Below are 20,478 nucleotides of genomic sequence, written 5' to 3'. Positions count from 1 at the left end.
AAAGAGTAAAAGTCATCAAAAATGACTCATAAAAAGGACTCCAGAAATAAAGAGACAAACGCCATACAATTCTCCCAAACAGACCATATATAGCAGTGCAGCACTTAGTAGGAATTCAGTAACTATTTTCTCAATGAAAAAACCAAATGAAAGGAAACTGTCAAAGTTTGGAAGAATATAAAATGGTACAGAGAGGTCAGGCAAAATGAGTCATAGGAAGAGGGCATATAGAAATACATAAGGTAGGAAATATGCCTAAACTTGAACTCAGTTTAGTTCAGTTGCTTAGCGGCGTCTGACTCTTTGTTACCCCATGAACCGCAGCATGCCAGGCCTCCCTGTCCATCATCAGCTCGCGGAGTTTACCCATACTCATGCCCATTGAGTCAGTGATGCCATCCAACCATCTCATCCTCTGTCGTTCCCTTCTCTTCCTGCCTTCAATCTTTCCCAGCATCAGGGTCTTTTCAAATGAGTTAGCTCTTCACATGAGGTGGCCAAAGTATTGGAGTTTCAGCTTCAACATCAGTCCTTCCAATGAACACCCAGGACTGATCTCTTTTTGGATGGACTGGTTGTATCTCCTTGTAGTCCAAGGGACTCTCAAGAGTCTTCTCCAACACCACAGTTCAAAAGCATCAATTCTTCGGCGCTCAGCTTTCTTTATAGTCCAACTCTCACATCCATACATGACCACTGGAAAAACCATAGCCTTGACTAGATGGACCTTTGCTGACAAAATAATGTCTCTGCTTTTTAATATGCTGTCTAGGTTGGTCATAACTTTCCTTCCAAGGAGTAAGCATCTTTTAACTTCATTGCTGCAATCACCATCTGCAGTGATTTTGGAGCCCCCAAAAATAAAGTCTGACACTGTTTCCACTGTTTACCAACCTATTTGCCATGAAGTGATGGGACTGGATGCCATGATCTTCGTTTTCTGAATGTTGAGCTTTACGCCAACTTTTTCACTCTCCTCTTTCACTTTCATCAAGAGGCTTTTTAGTTCCTCTTCACTTTGCCATAAGAGTGGTATCATCCGCATATCTGAGGTTATTGATATTTCTCCCAGCAATCTTGATTCCAGCTTGTGCTTCTTCCAGCCCAGCGTTTCTCATGATGTACTCTGCATATAAGTTAAATAAGCAGAGTGACAATATATGGCCTTGATGTACTCCTTTTCCTATTTGGAACCACTCTGTTGTTTCATGTCCACTTGTAACTGTTGCTTCCTGACCTGCATACAGGTTTCTCAAGAGGCAGGTCAGGTGGTCTGGTATTCCCATCTCTTTCAGAATGTTCCACAGTTTATTGCTCCACAGTCAAAGGCTTTGGCATAGTCAGTAAACATAAACTAAGCAAGCCCATTTCTAAAGAATAGTTTTAAGAAATAAATATGGAATGAGATATTTATAAAGATGCAAATTCTTTAAAAGCTACATTTATAAACAAACAGAAAGCTGGGATAGGCACTGGAATATTATTCATCCCTTTAAAATTATGGTATAGATGAATATTTCTAGATATGAGAGAATAATTTAAAATAAGTAAAAAAGGCAGATTAAAAACAATAAGCCTATTGTTCAAAAAGAATTTTCAATCAAAGGAACTATAGGCATGAAGAGACTAGTGGTGGTTATCTGCAAGAGGTATGAGTTTTCCCTTAGGATAATGAATATTGTTTTCATTATATTCTAATCATTCTATACAAACAAGAACTCTTTGATAGAGAATTCTAAGTTGGTTATTTTAATTAGTTAGATATCATTTGATTGTCTTCTTTCTGTTCAGTTCAGTCTCTCAGTCAGGTCCGACTCTGTGACTCCGTGGACAGCAGTACGCCAGGCTTCCCTATCTGTCCCCAACTCCCAGAGCTTACTCAAATGTGTGTCCATCGAGTTGGTGATGCCATCCAAAAATCTCATCCTCTGTCATCCCCTTCTCCTCTTGCCTTCAATCTTACCCAGTATCAGGGTCTTTTCAAATGATTCAGTTCTTCACATTGGCTGATCAAAGTATCAGAGCTTCATCTTCAGCATCAGTCTTGCCAATGAATATTCGGGATTAATTTCCCTTAGGATTGACTATTTGTACTCCTTATTGTCCAAGGGACTATCAGGAGTCTTCTCCAACACCAGAGATAGAGGCATCAATTTTTCAGTGCTCAGCCTTCTTTATGGTCCAACTCTCACATCCATACATGACTACTGGAAAAACCACAGCTTTGACTATATGGATCATCTTTGGTAAAGTAATCTTTCTGTTTTTAAAAGTGCTGTAAAGGGTGGTCATAGCTTTTCTTCCAAGGAACAATCACCTTTTAATTTCATGGCTGCAGTCACAATCTGCAGTGATTTTGGAGCCCAAGAAAATAAAGTCTCCCACTGTTTTCATTGTTTCCCCATCTATTTGCAAAGAAGTGAAGGGATCAGATGTCATGATCTTCAATTTTTGAATGCTAACTTTTAAGTCAGCTTTTCCAAACTCCTCTTTCACTTTCATCAAGAGGCTTTCAGTTCCTCTTTGCTTTCTGCCATAAGGGTGGTGTCATCTACATATGTGAGGCTACTGATATTTCTTCCAGCAATCTTGATTCCAGCTTGTGCTTCATCTAGTCTGGCATTTTGTATGATGTACTCTGCATAGAGGTTAAATAAGCAGGCTGACAATGTACAACCTTGACGTACTCCTTTCCCAATTTAGAACCAGTCCATTGTTCCATGTCCAGTTCTAACTATTGCTTCTTGACCTGAATAAAGATATTTCAGGGGGCAAGTAAGGAGGTCTGGTATTCCCATCTCTTCCAGTTTGTTGTGATCCACACAGTTAAAAGCTTTAGCATAGTCAATGAAGCAGAAGTACATGTTTTTTCTGGGATTCTGTTGCTTTTTCTATGATTCAGTGGATGTTGGCAATTTGCTCTCTGGTTCCTCTGCCTTTTCTAAATCCAGCTTGACATTCTGCAAGTTCTCAGTTCATGTACTGTTGAAGCCTTGCTTAGAGAATTTTGAGCATTACTTGCTAGCATGTGAGATGAGTGCACATGAGTTTGAACATTATCTGGCATTACCTTTCCTTGGGATTAGAATGAAAACTGACCTTTTCCAGTTCTGTGGCCACTGCTGAGTTTTCCAAACTTGCTGGCATATTGAGTAGAGCATTTCACAGCATCACCTTTTAGGATCTGAAATAGCTCAGCTGGAATTCCATCACCTTCACTGGCTTTGTTCATAGTAATGCTTCCCTAAGGCCCACCTGACTTCACACTCCAGCATATCTGGCTCTAGGTGAGTCATCACACCATCGCAGTTACCTAGGGTCATGAAGACCTACTTCTGTGTACTCTTGTCACCTCTTCTAAATATTGTCTGCTTCTGTTAGGTTCATACTGTTTCTGTCCTTTCTTGTGCCCATCTTTACACGAAATGTTCCCTTGGTATCTTTAATTTTCTTGAAGAGATTGCTAGTCTTTCCCATTCTATTGTTTTCCTCTATTTCTTTGCACTGATCACTTAGGAAGGCTTTCTTATCTCTCTCCTTGCTATTCTTAGGAACTCTCCATTCATACGGATACATCTTTCCTTTTCTCCTTTGTCTTTCACTTCTCTTCTTTTCTTAACTAGTTGTAAGGGCTCCTCAGACAATCATTTTGCCTTTTTGCATTTCTTTTTCTTGTGGATGGTTTTGAGCACCACCTCCTGTACAATGTTTAGAATCTCTGTCCACAGTTCTTCAGGCACTCTATCAGATCTAATTCTTTGAATCTCCTTGTCACTTCTACTGTATAATCATAAGGGATTTGATTTAGGTCATATCTGAATGGTCTAGTGGTTTTCCCTACTTTCTTCAATTTAAGTCTCAATTGGCAACAAAGAGTTCATGATCTGAGGCACAGTCAGCTCCTGGTCTTGTTTTTGCTGACTGTATAGAGCTGCTCCATCTTTGGCTGCAAAGAATATAATCAATCTTACTTCAGTATTGACCATCTGGTGATGTCCATGTGTAGTCATCTCTTGTATTGCTGGAAGTGGGTGTTTGCTATGACCAGTGCGTTCTCTTGGCAAAACTCTGTTAGCTTTTGCCCTGCTTCATTTTGTACTCCAAGGCCAAACTTGCCTGTTACTACAAGGATCTCTTGACTTCCTACTTTTGCATTCCAGTCCCCTTTGATGAAAAGGACATCTTTTTCTGGTGTTAGTTCTAGACGGTCTTGTAGGTCTTCACAGAACCATTCAACTTCAGTTTCTTGGGCATTAGTGGCTGGGGCATAGACTTAGATTACTGTGATATTGAATGGTTTGCCTAGGAAACGAACAGAGATCATTCTATCATTTTTGAGATGGCACCCAATTACTGCATTTTGGACTCTTTTGTTGACTATGAGAGCTACTTCATTTCTTCTTAGGGATTCTTGCCCACAGTAGTAGATACGGGGGTCATCTGAATTAAATTTGCCCATTCCGATCCATTTAGCTCATTGATTCTTAAAATATCTATGTTCACTCTTGCAATCTTCTGTTTGACCTGAGATGTTTAAAGATTACCTTCTTTAAATTAACTTAATAGAATAAAATTATGTTTTTGATACATGCATGTGTGTATATCCAGAATCCAAAATGTGGACAGTTTTGTGGTTATATTCTAATTTTTGATGTTAAAGATTACAAAAGAATTTTAAAATTATTTCTTATTACCAGTGTTAATAAGATTTAAGTTTACTTGGCATCTGTGTCACTGGGAATAAATAGTTTGGTGTTTGCTGCAATGGAATATTAACACTTTCCTATGTTCAAGATAACCAGACTGTTTCTAAACTGAAAAACAAATATGTATTTTTTACTTTTCCTCTTCAAGTCATCTTCCAGGTCAAACTTTTTATGAAGAAGTTAGTTATGCAAAAAATTATTCATCATACTGTGTAAAAAATTTACTATTCATTGATATAAAATAAAATAGCAAGTGATTAATTTTAAAGGCTGTTCTTTAAATTTGGATTCAAAATAAAACTCGAGTTTTATTTTGAAGAAAATTAACAAATAGGCCACATTAGAGTTTCAAATGAAGACATATTGTAATAGATTTTAGGAGAACTATATTAACATTTTTAACCATATTAAATTTTAATGTGTATAATTAAGAATGACTACCTAAGATTTAAGATGTTAAAAATAAGCAATTCTACAGTCAATAACTAAAACATAATTTACAGTTTGAGATAAAGACCACTATTAATATTAATAATGATTAACTTTTTTCTCTATAAAATACAGTTTTCATATTGAAATAAAATAGTCTAGGGAAGAGTATAACGTTCCTCTAGCCTAAAGGTGGTTGCTGCTTAGTCACTCAGTCATGTCCGACTCCTTGCGACCCCATGGACCGCAGCCTACCAGGCTCCTCTGTCCGTGAGATTCGCCAGGCAAGAATACTGGAGTGGGTTGCCATTCCGTTCTCCAAAAAGATGGTTAAGAAAATCTTAAAACTGCTAAACCTTGAACAACATCATGTTGCTCGTGGGATCTGACAACAAAAAAAGGCAAGAACAAAAATAACCAAGTGGGACCAGATGAAACTAAGAAAATCAATAGAATGAAAGACAACCTATATAATGAGAGAGAAAAAGCTGCACATCATATAGCTGATGAGCAGCTACATTTTGATACAATCCAAAATGTATAAAGAACTCATCCAACTCAAAAACAAACAAAAAAATATAATTTAAAAATGGGCAGAGGGTCTAATATACATTTTCCCAAAGACAACAGACAAATGGCCAATAAGTACATGAAAAGATGCTCAGATTCCCTAATCATCAGGGAAATGCAAATCAAAACTACAATGAGATCACCTCACACTTGTTAGAATGGCTATTACCCAAACACCAAGAAATAATGTTAGGATATGGAGAAAAGGGAACTCTTGTTCACTGTTGGTGGAAATACAAGTTGGTACAGACATCACAGAATACAGTACAGAGGTTCCTCAAAAAATTAAAAATATAAGTACCATATGATGCAGCAATTTTGCTTCTGGATATTTTACCCCAAGAAAATGAAAACACTAATTCAAAAAGATATATATACCACCAAGTTCATAGCAGCATTGTTTACAAAAGGCAAGAGCTGAAACAATTAAATTTCAATTGATGTATAACTGGATAATGAAAATATATATATATATATATATATATATATATATAATGAGATTATTCAGCCATACAAAACAAAATCTTTCCATTTGCAACATGAATGGACCTTGAGGGAATTATAGTAAGTGAAGTAAGTCTGAAAGACAAATACTGTATGATCACTTACATGTGGAATTAAAAAAAAAAAAAAAAACTTCATACATAGAGAACAGACTGACTGCCAAAGGACGGCGGAAGGGCAAGATGGGTGAGGAGAACGTGTACTACATTTGAAAGTCACTAAGACAGTAAATCTTAAAAGTTCTCAACACAAGAAAAAAAATGATTCCTATTAACTATGCATGCATGCTGATTTTAAGTAGACTTCTGTATTAAAGTCTACTTCACACATTTATACACAATATATACAAGTATATTCACAATATATACAACTATCATCTGAACTATGTCAATTACACCTCAAATTATAGAGGATAAAAATCTTACTGTGCCTTAATTAGTGTCCTTAAAAGACATGTTTAAGAAAATAATTTGCACCTAGCATATAATAAATGCACAGCTTCTTTGAAAAAGTTTCCAGGCAACTGTCTTAATCGTTAGCAAATGAATATTAGCCCAATAACCAAAAAATACTGGGCAATGAGGTGGCATGAAAGTAAAAGAAAATGATACTCCCTCAGGAAGTTTTAAGTTTTAGTCAGAGAGAAAAATAAAATTAAGTCCTTGTGAATGACCAAAAACGCAGTGGACATCCAGGAAAATTATAAGATCAGAGTATGCTATAATAGGGCTTACTTTGGGGCTCAGCTAGTAAAGAATCTGCCTGCAATGTGGGAGAACTGGGTTTGATCCCTGGGTTGGGAAGATCCCCTGGAGAAGAGAAAGGCTACCCACTCCAGTATTCTGGCCTGGAGAATTCCATAGACTGTATAGTCCATGGGGTCGCAAAGAGTCAGACATGACTGAGCGATTTTCACTTTATGCTATAATAAGTCAAGGAGAAAGTAATTCATAGAGAAAGCTTTGCCTTGAAAGAGGATGATCCACATCTTTAACAAAGATGGCAGAAGTGAAGATAACATTCAAGACAAACAGGTATAGAGGCAATAATAAACACTGTCCTTGATGGAGCTAAATCTAACCTACATTAGTTCAGGGTGAGGAAGGTAGAAAATATTAATAATATACATAGGAAAGGTGAAGATGTTATGGAGCTCCTTGAAAGCCACATAAAGAGTCTGGAATTGTCAAGTTATTTAAAATGGGATGATGGAGAGCTTTATAAAGATGCTATTCTTTTCTGCATTAATTACCTCACACTTTTCATTATCACCATCCAATTTCTCACTAGGTAGCGAGGTTAAAGAGAATGAGCATCACATCATATTCATACATTATTACATCTCCTACATGTAGCGCAGAACAACGTATTCAAAGAGTTCAAAAGTGCTGGTTGTTAGGTCATTTCAAAGAAGGCAAATGGGACCAAATCTGGGAACCCTTAATGCTGTGACCAAAGACTGAGTTCTTCCTTGGGTATTACAGTCACTCGAGGCTGCTATGCTTTCCTCATAGAGATACAGGCCACTCACAGAGGATGAGATGGTTGGATGGCATCACCAACTCAATGGACGTGAGTGTGAGCAAACTCTGGGAGATGGTGAAGGATAGGGAAGCCTGGTGTGCTGCAGTCCATGGGGTCACAGAGTTGGACACGACTGAGCGACTGAACAACAACAACAACATATGCACAGCTGGCGATTTGAGAAAGTAAATATAAATGTGAACGTCTTCCAAGTTAAAAAAAAAAAAAAACTGGCCAAGTAAATAGAGAAAACTAAAAATTTTTTAATCTTACTCTGTAGTCAAATATAAAAAGTATTACTCATCTTAGGTCACTACAAGAAACCCAGATTAGCTTCATTTCCTTCCTGGGTAGAGAGGAAAATAGAGTCTTTGACTCATGAAGGTAGGTCAGGAAATGGCAGGAGTACATCCTTGTAACACAGGTGAATACAAGGAAGCTGGGAGGCCAAATCAATGAGAACATTAATGTCCTCAGCTTTTTTACAGCAGAGAGTCAATCAATACTTTATAAAAGTGAGATATAATGCTCAGACCACTTGAAATATTTTATATAATCTTTTTTCTTAACCTTAGAGGAAATGCTGGGGATATAATTACCTCTCAAGTGAAAAGACAGCTATTTGAAATTCAGCAGTTCTTTCTGTCTCACTAGGGTTTCTTTTTCTTTTTATGAAATTCATTTTGAATTTTAAATGAAAACAATGACTCCATTTTTATAAACTATTTCCACATATCTATTCTTCTGTCTGTATATGCATAGAAAGACATCTAGAATGATTTTCCTCAATGTTGATAATGTCACTTTCAGAGTTAGACGGAATTTCATTTATTATATTTAATTACCTGCACTGGTTAATTTCTTTATAATAAAGACAAATTATTTTTTGAAATGCAAAGAAAATTAAGATGACTCAATGAGTTGTCTGGTAGCTCAGAATAATGGATTACATTAGGGATAAAAACTGGGACATCCAGCAACTGTCCTGTGAGTGAGGACACAGAGACTAGTGAAACCTGGGGAAACACGTGAGAGGCTTTCCCGCAGGGATCTTCTTTCTTAGAGTCAGACAATAAAGAATGAGACAACCTAACAAAAAAAAAAAAAAACTGGGACATCCACTGGCATACAGATGTACTAAAAGGCAAAGGCATAAGTGAATGAACTAGGGGTAGAGTATAAAGGAAAAAAGTGGATTCAGGACCAAGACCCGAGTATTCTATCAATCAGAGGTTGCCTAGAAAATGAAAAGGAGCAGAAACTGCAGCCATAGGAGTATGTGCTATCACAGAAGGTCAAAGAACTCTCACATAGAAAGAAATGTCCCATTATGTCAATGTCTTGCTTACAGCAAGATGAGAATATAGAATCCACTAGATTCATCAGCATAGAAGTTGCAAGTGACCTTAAGATGAACAGGATGTACAGTTCTGACAGAGCTGTATAAGGCAATATCAAATCTTAAGTGGGCTGAGGAGTAAACAGAAGTGAGCAAGCGGGGACAGTTTGTGCAGATATGTTTTGCTGCAAGAGAAAAAGAAATGGGACAGTAACGGCAGAGAGACATGCTATCAAGAGAAGTTTCTTTGTGCATGTGTTTTGCTGCATTTCAATATAAACTGGGACATATAAAAGCAAGTCTGCACAGTGTTGATGTGGAAACAGAGGTTAGGAGAGCTAATCAAAGAAGCAACCTTCTTGAATATTAGTTATTTACAATATAAGACTTATAAGAAGACCCTGGCAAATAAAAATTCAGAAACTTAAATAGGATATGATACTACTGAAAGTATAAATCCACATTTCCCTAAGCCCCAAATTAGCCTTATCAAAGTGCTGTGGAAAACCTAAAGAAATTATATAAAACTTATCATTATGCTAGTCTAGATTTTTGAAGCAAGGGAAAAAAATGAAATGAATGGAAGAAAGCAATGCTAAATGAAGAAATCAAACACATTACTAAGATGATCTACTGAAGGGAATGGTACAGTTAGAAACAAACCAAAAAATTGTGTGAGTGAGAAAAAATTGATACAGGCAAAAATCCCAAATACAAAGAAATGGGATTTATATAATACTGAACTGAAGTTATGACTTAAATTATCACCACTGGACCTCAGTGACCAATGATAGACAGAATCAGTAGAAAAATGAAAATAAACTAACTTGAGATGCATAACTTAAAAACATAACTATTATAAGGATGGACTTTAAAATACAATGAAATAAACTTCCTGTCAAAGAAAAATTTGTTAAAAGGAACATAAAATTAAAATATGAATTTTTCTTCAAAAAGTTGTTTGAATGCTGACATTATAAATAGCATATTACCTGGCAGCATCTAGAAGACTACAGAGATACTGAAAAAATGAAGTTAAAATTTATTTTCTAAGTAAAAATAAAAAATAGTATAGAGCAAGTAGACAGATATAAAGAAACACTTGAAGTACTGCTTCTCTATATCTATTACTAACATTTTTATAGTGCTTTCTATGTGTCAAGCGCTGCTATGCCCTTCTAATTTTTCATATGTAAGTCTCAGGTTAACTCTATGAGGAAATATATAATTATCCTCCATTTTACAGATGGTAACTGACATCTCACTTTCAGTCCAGTTTAGTCATTCAGTCACGTCTGACTCTGCGACCCCATGGACTGCAGCACGTGAGGCCTCCCTGCCCATCACCAGCTCTGGGAGTTTACTCAAACTTATGTCCATCAAGTCGATGATGCCATCCAACTATCTCATCCTCTGTCATCCCCTTTTCCTCCTGCCTTCAATCATTCCCAGCATCAGAGTCTTTTCACATGAGTCAGCTCTTCACATCAGGTGGCCAAAGTATTGGAGTTTCAGCTTCAACATCAGTCTTTCCAATGAATATTCAGGACTGATTTCCTTTAGAATGGACTGGTTGGATCTTTTTTGCAGTCCAAGAGATCTCACTTTACGCAACTAGTAAACAGCAGGCAGTCTGACTCCATGTTGCTAACCACTATATATATTGATGGTTATTACATGCATCAACAATGTAATGGTAAATCTTTTTCATGTAGGAGAGAATGACTCCATTTAAACATTATAAGAAAGCACACACACACATCAATATACTTTATCCTCAGGAGCATTTTACTTCTTCGATTGCTTTTTATGTGACTTAAAATCCTACTGTTAAAAATTTAGCCAGAATACCAGAGGAAAATATTACCTTATAAAAGAAAGAAAATATACAGAAAAAAATTCATTCAATGTATTAATAAGAAGAGGCCAAAATCTATGGTCTACAATTAGAAAACTCAGAAAAACACTTGCTATGCAAAAGGAGGATCTACTGGTACGATTTCCCCAGAAATCCTCATCACGGCTTGCTATGTGATTATCTGATGCTATTCACAGAAAATTAAAATTGAATGTGAAAACACATTTTGAGATAAACAGCACACTACCCAAAAAAGTTTAATAGCTGTATCTTTTTTTTCTACCTTCTTTGAACTAGAAAGTCCAAAAATGAAGCTCAGCTATTAATGAGTGTAATTTTAAAAAAGGTTTAAGACTTATATGCTACCATTAGAGAATTCTAATTTTAGAAAAGTAATTGCCTTCTTCTCAGGTTGAACATTCTCACTGACTCCTCCACCATACTTGAAAAAGTTACTTTGCTAGTCAAAAGGAAATCATGAACCTATGAAAGTGAACATTTCTTTAATTCAGCTGCTTTTAAATGTTAAGGAGTATAAATTCAACCAGAAAATATTTAAACCTTGGGTTAAAAAGTATGATAAATATTGAGGAGCAAAATCTGGGCAAGATATCATCCATTTCTAGGCCTCTTTTTAAAAAGACCACATTTTGGCAGGAATTCAACCCAATACCGAGGGAGGAAAGGAACAGGCCGAGCTGCCTCCATCTTGAAAAAGAAGGAAACTCCATCTTCCACGTTCAGTGAGCTTTGGACCATGTGCCTAGGAGCCATGGGAATAACATACCTATTGCCAAACTGGCCTCCGGGACTGATAAACACCAGATTCCATATCAAGATTTCCTGTCGCCAAAAAGAATGTAATAATCCTCTATGTAGTCAATCACCTTTGTAATCTTTATGGCACCCATTGGTGTAGGCTACAGTGTATAACCAGCTGACCCTTCTGATTATGAATCATGGCTGTGACCTGATTGTATCTCCCTTTAACATTTTCCAGGTTAGGTTTAAGGAATTTGGGGATGTGGGCTTGAGCAGTACACTTAAGATACATAAAGTTTTCACAAAAGTCGGTTGGTTTCCTTAGCTAGGAGGAGACTCTGACTTGGGCCCACAGGTGTACTAAACTGCACTCCACTATCTGCATTGTCCTTCTGAGTGAGTTCGTTTCCCGGATCGTGTGGCTACAATGATACCAATGCAGGGAAGCCCCAGTTGACTCCTGAGAAAACTGAATAGTAAACAAAATGCCTCTAATAAATCAAGCAAAAGTGCTAATACAGAACCTAAATGCAGCAAAGACTATAATGTAAAAATCTAATGACTATAATTTACTCTGTAATATTACAGAAGACAAATTACCTTTAAACATGCTTTAAAAATTATTCCAAATATTATAAAATAATTTTAAATATTATATTATAAATATTATAAAATTTAAATTATAACAATTTAAATATCATAAAATTATTTTAAATATTATAAATATAGAACATATGCTCAACTATTTCTACAACACAGAAAACACCAAGTGAAATTCAGCATCTTACCTTAGACCAAAGATGTGTGATTGTTCGTAGTTGAATAAAGAACGAATCTTGGCTTCAGAATTCAAAATTATAAGTCTGTCAGTAATATCCTATAAAATAGTCTTAGAGTTAGACTGTAGTTGGCTGAAATCATTTAAAGAAAATCAAATTGACAAACAGTTAGATTTGTGCTTTACATGTAAATGTATGGAGCTTTACATTTGAATGTAGAGAGCCATTTAAAAAAGGAATTTTTTTTTTTTTTAATTAATAGCTGAGTCTCACCCCTAGATTCTCAATTAATTGGTCTGGGTGTGATATGGACATTAAGACTTGTAAACATTCTTGAAATGAATCAAATGTTTAGCCAAAAAGGAGAATCATTAGTTTATAACCCACTTTGGTACTGTGTGAGCAGCTTACTGTAACCAGTTAAATACTGCTTAAACTGCTAAAAATGTAAACTACTTTCAAAAACAAATTTGAATTCTACAAATGTGAAGCATAAACAGTGGATTTAGTTTTATCTGGAACTATTTGAGATTTTGTTAATAGATATCGTCTTCTCATGTAAATCAGTGGTTTCCAACCCTGAACACGACCCTATAGAACATAAAAAAGTAAACAGCTGTCCAGGCTCTGCTGCTGTGGCTGCTAAGTCGCTTCAGTCATGTCCGACTCTGTGCAACCCCATAGACAGCAGCCCACCAGGCTCCCCCATCCCTGGGATTCTCCAGGCAAGAACACTGGAGTGGGTTGCCATTTCCTTCTCCAATGCATGAAAGTGAAGAGTGAAAATGAAGTAGCTCAATCGTGTCTGACTCTTAGCGACCCCATGGACTGCAGCCTACCAGCCTCCTCCATCCATGGGATTTTCCAGGCAAGAGTACTGGAGTGGGGTGCCATTGCCTTCTCCTACCCCAGAGCAATTACCTCACTATTCCTGAGGGGAGGATTCTGTCATTAACATCCTTGTAAAAGCTTCCCCAAGTTGTTGCAATGGGTAACCAGGTTTAAAAATCACTGATGCAGAGAGAACTTGATGCCTAGGTGTCATCAGCTGTCCCAAGCAATGACAACAAAATACAAGCCCAACACAAAATTTTGAGCATTCTCTAAGAGGTTTTCTTTCTATAATGCATGACTTTTGTGCATATCTTTCGGCTTAGGCCTAAGAAATTTATTTATAGACAAATACCTTTCTCTCTCATTGTTCATTTTCCTGACCAACAAACTTGCTACATTTCATGAGTTTAAATTTAAGATACTTCTGTAACCAATATGGCAAAAGGAGGAAGGTTATACTAGGAAATAAAGTCACATATTTACTGAGGTCAATGTAGATAATAGTACAAACATATCAAATAACTTAAGAGGCCAAGAAATAGGTCTGTAAGAAGGAGGAAATAATGGACTTAAAATCACATCTGAAAAATAATAAACAAGACACAGTAAATACAGGAGTTTTAATAAACTTACAAACTGTTTACATGGAACACTTAGGAAGGCATTTACCATTCCACAGATATCCTGAAAAATGTGTAAATAATATAAGCACAAGAATTTACAATCAGCCTAACAATGAAGAATGAAAGAATTGCTAACTTTAAGAATCTGTCATTGCTGTCTGCTTCTTAGCAAGTGTTGACTTAAAAATAGTCACAACCTTAACGTTGAGAGTTACGTTGTATCCAATGCAAGTTTTTAGGACTTAAGCTCAGGGGGCAACATCTCAAGAAACCCTGAGAAAACTGCTCTAGACGGGTGGGTCAGGATGTGAGTCAGGTTACATAGAAGTTTGCAACAAAAGGCAGGTAAGCTTACACAGAAGTTCGCAACAAAAGGCAGGTAGTCTGAACATCTTTGTGAATTAAAGAAAACTAGATATCCCAAGTTAAGGAAATTAGCACTTTTCTATGTATGGAAAGATACAAGAGTCTGGACTCACAGAAATCATTCCTTTTATTAGCATCTCAGCTATCCTAGGGCCAGTATCCTGAGTTCATATCCTGAGTTCTTAAGTGCTCGCCACAGGGAGTGGCTGGAGCCCAATGGCTGCCTGATCTCACTAAGGTATTTTTCTCCTTCCTGAGTGCCCTCAGGGTTAAGGAATTCACCTTTGGAGGCCCAGAATCCCTGATGCCTGTGACATCCTTGTTTACTGATACAGAAGGAAATACTCCATTTCTCACTGCTGCTGCTGCTGCTAAGTCGCTTCAGTCATGTCCGATTCTGTGCGACCCCATAGACGGCAGCCCACCAGGCTCCCCCGTCCCTAGGATTCTCCAGGCGAGAACACTGAAGTGGCTCGCCATTTCCTTCTCCAATGCATTAAAGTAAAAAGTGAAAGTGAAGTGGCTCAGTCGTGTCTGACCGACTCTTCGCAACTAGACACTCCTCGTTTCAAAACACTTCTTGACACTTCATGGTTCAAAAGTTTTAGCTCTGAATCTAAGTATTAGATATTGTAAGAATACAGGATAGAGAATGTATTTCCAATAAGCTAACTGCAGCAATCTATCAATGATATTGCGTTTTTCAGAGAACAAATGTTACAGTAAATGAATTCTTCTTCAAAGAGGATTATATTGATGGATCACCGCTTAGGGAAGAAAAGGAAACTCCTGAGAAGTCTGCCCTATGGAGAAATTCAGTTTCTAAGCAAAATGAGTGTCAAGAAGGCAATGTTTCCTAAAATAAGCAGTAGCTTTCCAGTAACAAATTAGTGCAAGTAAGGCTTGGGACTTGCAAAAAGGAGTCAGAAACTCTGTACTTTTTTTTTTTAAAGCATATTGTCTAGCTTGGGAATACGTTAAATGACCAAGTAAGCCAGAATGAAACCAACACTGGAAAAACAAAGACGAATATTCATTTCCTATAACTCAATATATGTTTGAGTGCCTATTGTGTTTAAAATTGTCCCAAAGCTTGTGTTTGTGCTATTTGATGCCTTTTACTTAAGAAAGAGCCAAGTGAAGGATAAAGAACAGATAAAACATAATGCCAATATTTCCATACTTGCATTATTAGGAGTAGCTTGCAACTAGTTAGTCCATGAACATCTATAAGCAAAATTCAGTCTATTAAAAGTCCTTCCTTGTACTTTGTCAAAGAAGGGAATGTCTTAGTCCATTCTGGACACTATAATAAAATTCCATAGACTGGGTGGTTTAGAAACAACAGAAGTTTATTTCTCACATTTCTGGAGGCAGAGAAGTACAATATCAAGTTGTCAAATTTTGTGTCTGATGAGGATCTATTTTCTAGCTCACAGACAGTCATTTTTTGCTGTGTCCACAGATGGCAGAAGGGGCAAGGGTCTTTTTTTTTTTTTTTAGGCACTATTCACCCCTTAAAGGGCTTCCCCTGTGGCTCAGCTGATAAGGAATCCACCTGCAATGTGGGAGACCTGGGCTGAATCCCTGGGTTGGGAAGATCCCCTGGAGAAGGGAATGGCTACCCACTCCAGTAATCCGGCCTGGAGAATTCCATGGACTGTATAATCTATGGGGTCACAAAGAGGCAGACATGACTGAGAGACTTTTCACTTCACTTCACTTCACTTCACTTCACTTCACCCCTTAAAGACGCCACCTCCAAATCTCATCATACTGGGAATGAAGTTTCAATAAATGAATTTGGGGGTATACAAACATTTAGTCTATAGACAAGAGGTAGATGAAAATGCCATTCTGGCGGTGTGGTGAGTTGAATGGTAACTATCCCTGAGAAAGCATGTCTATGTTCTAATCCCAAAAATCCATGATTGTTACCCTATTGAGAAAAAGGGTCTTTGCAGAGGTAACTAAGAATCGAGGTAAGATCATCTTGGCTTAAGCAAGTAGGCCCTAAATCTAATGACAAGTGTTCTTGTAAGAAAAAGACAAAGGGATATTTAAAAAAGAAGAGGAGAAAGCCTAAACCAGAAAATGTATACAATGAACCTGGAATATCCTATCAAATAAATCAATAAAGAAAAATACCAAATAACAAAAGGAGTCAGTAGACAAAGAAAGAATATTTTGACCATCAAAAGCAATAATGACTGCACTGAGTTGAAATACATGTGTAAAAATCAAAAGTTCATTATGATAATAACCATCATAAAACCTCCCTTTTACAGATTACTAGAACACAAATTCATTACTCTGCATATTTTTGCTATTTCTGAAAGAACTGTATTTCAGATTCCCTTATTAAATAATTTCAGTTAAATATAAAAAGAAACAACAAATAGAATCACCATTTCACATCTCTTAATGATACAATTAGTACAACTCATAGCAAAAGTAGCCTAGTTTCTCCAATAAGTTAACTGCATGGAAACAAAAAGGGGAAAATGTTTTAGAAAATGACTGAAGAGTATATAATGACTGAATACAACATCTGGACCTTGTTTGGATCATGACTTGAGAAACTGAAAAAAACAAAGACATCTTTGACACAACAGAGGAAACTTCTATACAGACTATACTAGATATTAGATAATGTGAAGGAGCATGGTTGTGTATGGAGACAAAGGGAAAAAGGAAATAAACACAATGACTGCATCTGACTTTCACTTTTAAAGGATCATTGTGAGGATAACTTATGAGCTAAGACTGGAAGAAAAAACAGTTAACATATCACTGGAGTAATCTAGATAAGAAACCAAGGTCTAAACTAAGGTAGTCTTAATATAAACAAAGTAAATAAGACCAAGTCATGAAGAAGAGAAAAATTTATAAATAGTGAAAAATTACCATAAAGAGGAATCAAAAATGACTTTCCAGTGTGTAGTTCATTCAACTATGTGAATGATAGTGCCATATGCTGAGATAGAAAAATAAGAAATGGAACTGATTTAAGACAGACAAAAACATAATATTTAGTTGTGGACATGGTTAAATTTAAGATTTCTATGAGTTTTCCTAATGTCCATCATCTGGTAGAAATATGGGTATAGATCTGGCAGTCAAGTAAGTGATACAGTTCACAGAGTTGTCAATGTAGAACCGAAGCCACAGGATTGGATGAAATGAACCTAAAGGTGTGGTACTGTGGTGCTGGAGAAGACTCTTAAGAGTCCCTTGGACTGTAAAGAGATCAAACCAGTCAATACTAAAGGAAATCAGTCCTGAATATTCAATGGAAGGACTGATGCTGAAGCTGAAACTCCCAATACTTTGGCCACCTGATGTGAAGAGCTGACTCACTGGAGAAGACCCTGATGCTGGGAAGAATTGCAGTCAGGAGGAGAAGATGACAGAGGATGAGATAGTTAGATGGCATGACAGACAAGACTTTGAACAAGCTCCAGGAGTTGGTGATGGACAGGGAAGCCTGATGTGCTGCAGTCCATGGGGTCAAAGAGTCAGACACAACTGAGTGACTGAACTGACTGAACCTAAAGGACATTAGAAAGCAGACGAGAAGTCCACGAAGGAGACCACAGAAGCTGTAAGAGACCTAGAACTAGTGCCACAGAAAAGAATGACAATGAGGAGGAATGAATCAACTCCACTAAATGCCACAAGATGGTAAATAAAGTTAAATATAGGGGAAGGTTATTTAGCTTATATGCAGAGTACATCATGAGAAACGCTAGGCTGGAAGAAGCACAAGCTGGAATCAAGATTGCTGGGAGAAATATCAATCACCTCAGATATGCAGATGATACCACCCTTATGGCAGAAAGTGAAGAGGAACTAAAAGCCTCTTGATGAAAGTGAAAGTGGAGAGTGAAAAAGTTTGCTTAAAGCTTAACATTCAGAAAACGAAGATCATGGCATCTGGTCCCATCACTTCATGGGAAATAGATAGGGAAACAGTGGAAACAGTGTCAGACTTTATTTTGGGGGGCTCCAAAATCATGGCTGCAGATGGTGATTGCAGCCATGAAATTAAAAGATGCTTACTCCTGGGAAGGAAAGTTATGACCAATCTAGATAGCATATTCAAAAGCAGAGACATTACTTTGCCGACTAAGGTCCGTCTAGTCAAGGCTATGGTTTTTCCAGTGGTCATGTATGGATGTGAGAGTTGGACTGTGAAGAAAGCTGAGCACTGAAGAATTGATGCTTTTGAACTGTGGAGTTGGAGAAGACTCTTGAGAGTCCCTTGGACTGCAAGGAGATCCAACCAGTCCATTCTAAAGGAGATCAGCCCTGGGATTTCTTTGGAAGGACTGATGCTAAAGCTGAAACTCCAATACTTTGGCCACCTCATGCAAAGAGTTGACTCATTGGAAAAGACCTTGATGCTGGGAGGGATTAGGGGCAGGAGGAGAAGGAGACAACAGAGGATGAGATGGCTGGATGGCATCACCAACTCAATGGACATGAGTTTGAGTGAACTCTGGGAGTTGGTGATGGACAGGGAGCCTGCTGTGCTGCAATTCATGGGGTCGCAAAGAGTCGGACACAACTGAGCACCTAACTGAACTGAACTGAGGGCGAGGTTCCATTAGATTAGGGAATTACATATTTATCAGTGACTTCTGGCAGAACAATTTCAGTAGTTGGTTAGGCAAGACTCCAGATTACTGTGACTTCTAGAGTTGATACAAGAGAAAGAAGTTGAGAATTCAAATATAGGCAATTTTTTCAAGATACTTTCTGACAAACAAACAAAAAAGAAAACTATAGGGTGATAGCTAATAGACAACATAGATCAAGGGAGGTTTTCTTTTTTAATAAGAATTTATACTTGTTTAAATGATGACTGGAAGCAGTAATTCATTTACAGGGTTAAAATGTAGTGCCATTAAGAAGATGGACTAGCAAAACTATATGCAGTTAATCATTTTAAGACTATATTAAAGACAAATCCTTTACTTAAATGGACAGGTATTTTTGACTATGCACTATAGCACATCTACAAAAACTTGAGAACAAACACCAAAGCCGTTGCTCAAGATTAAATAACAGCACATTTGTATTAATATAATACTTGTGTTCCACAACAGATTTCAATAAAGGTAATAATATTAGAAATACTTTTGAAAACCATTCACTGGGTATCTACTATCAAGTTGTTACTAAATGTAAATATGACCAAGATATTCTACTCGCTTTCAGGTCCTCACATTGTAATAGGGATGACAGGCAGATAAATGGTTAATTATAAAACTACTTAAGAAGTGCCAAGATATAAGTAAGTATAAGCTAAAAGTGGGACACTTCAAGAATATAAAAGTTTAAAGAGAAAAATATTTTATTTGTATTTCATTCATATAAATTATCAAAAAATTTCCAAAGTAGAGCAAATTCTTAAAAATAAAATGTTTAGGGTCAACAAGAATTAGAAGAATTCAAAATGTCAAAATGATATAAGAAAAATAACACACTGGACAAACTGACCAAAAGATAAATGCAATGATCAGAATTTCAGAATTAAATGATTCCTTAATAATGCATATATACACATATTTAATTTGTATTTAAATACAAATCGGTGTTTAATTCATAAATTTAACAAAAGATGAGGAACTTAATACACTTGAATGATTAAAATAAGTTACCCATTTTGAAATATGAATATAAAATAAGTTTCAAATTAAATAAATATTCATATACTGCCCTCATAGGGCAGTAATACACAGATCATTTAAAATATAAACAGAAAACATATTGGACTCTTTAGATACAATTTATTCCTAATTATCTTAGTCAATGAAGGAGCAATAATCGTATGACTAATAACATGAGTCATCTAAAAATAATTAATACACTAACTTTTATATATGCTGGATCTCTTCCTTATTTGGGAAACATTTCAGTTCAGTCACTCAGTCATGTCCAACTCTTTGAAACCCCATGGACTGCAGCATGCCAGGCTTCCCTGCCCATCACTAACTACTGGAGCTTACTCAAACTCATGTTAACCTTGTTATTTCAATAGGTGCCACCATTTTTAAACAGCCAGGATCAAAGATTCCATTTACAGATAATTTGGAAGCTAACATTCTATATTGGAGAAGGAAATGGCAACCCACTCCAGTTCCACCCACTTCTTGCCTGGAAAATTCCATGGACTGAG

At 36.7% G+C, this 20,478-nt stretch overlaps 1 protein-coding gene across 1 annotated transcript in view; it reads right to left on the bottom strand.

Moving 5' to 3' along the window:
- Window positions 1-20,478, bottom strand: part of TBC1D32 (TBC1 domain family member 32) — a 194,732-nt gene that overhangs the window by 92,135 nt on the left and 82,119 nt on the right. The window contains exon 22 of the mRNA XM_052645875.1: window positions 12,481-12,569. Within this exon, the coding sequence (XP_052501835.1) occupies window positions 12,481-12,569 (89 nt within the window). The remainder of the gene's footprint in view (window positions 1-12,480; window positions 12,570-20,478) is intronic.

This window comes from Budorcas taxicolor, chromosome 9, assembly GCF_023091745.1.
Source record: "Budorcas taxicolor isolate Tak-1 chromosome 9, Takin1.1, whole genome shotgun sequence".
Classification (NCBI taxonomy): Eukaryota; Metazoa; Chordata; class Mammalia; order Artiodactyla; family Bovidae; genus Budorcas; species Budorcas taxicolor.
This window is presented reverse-complemented; position numbering and strand designations above follow the sequence as displayed.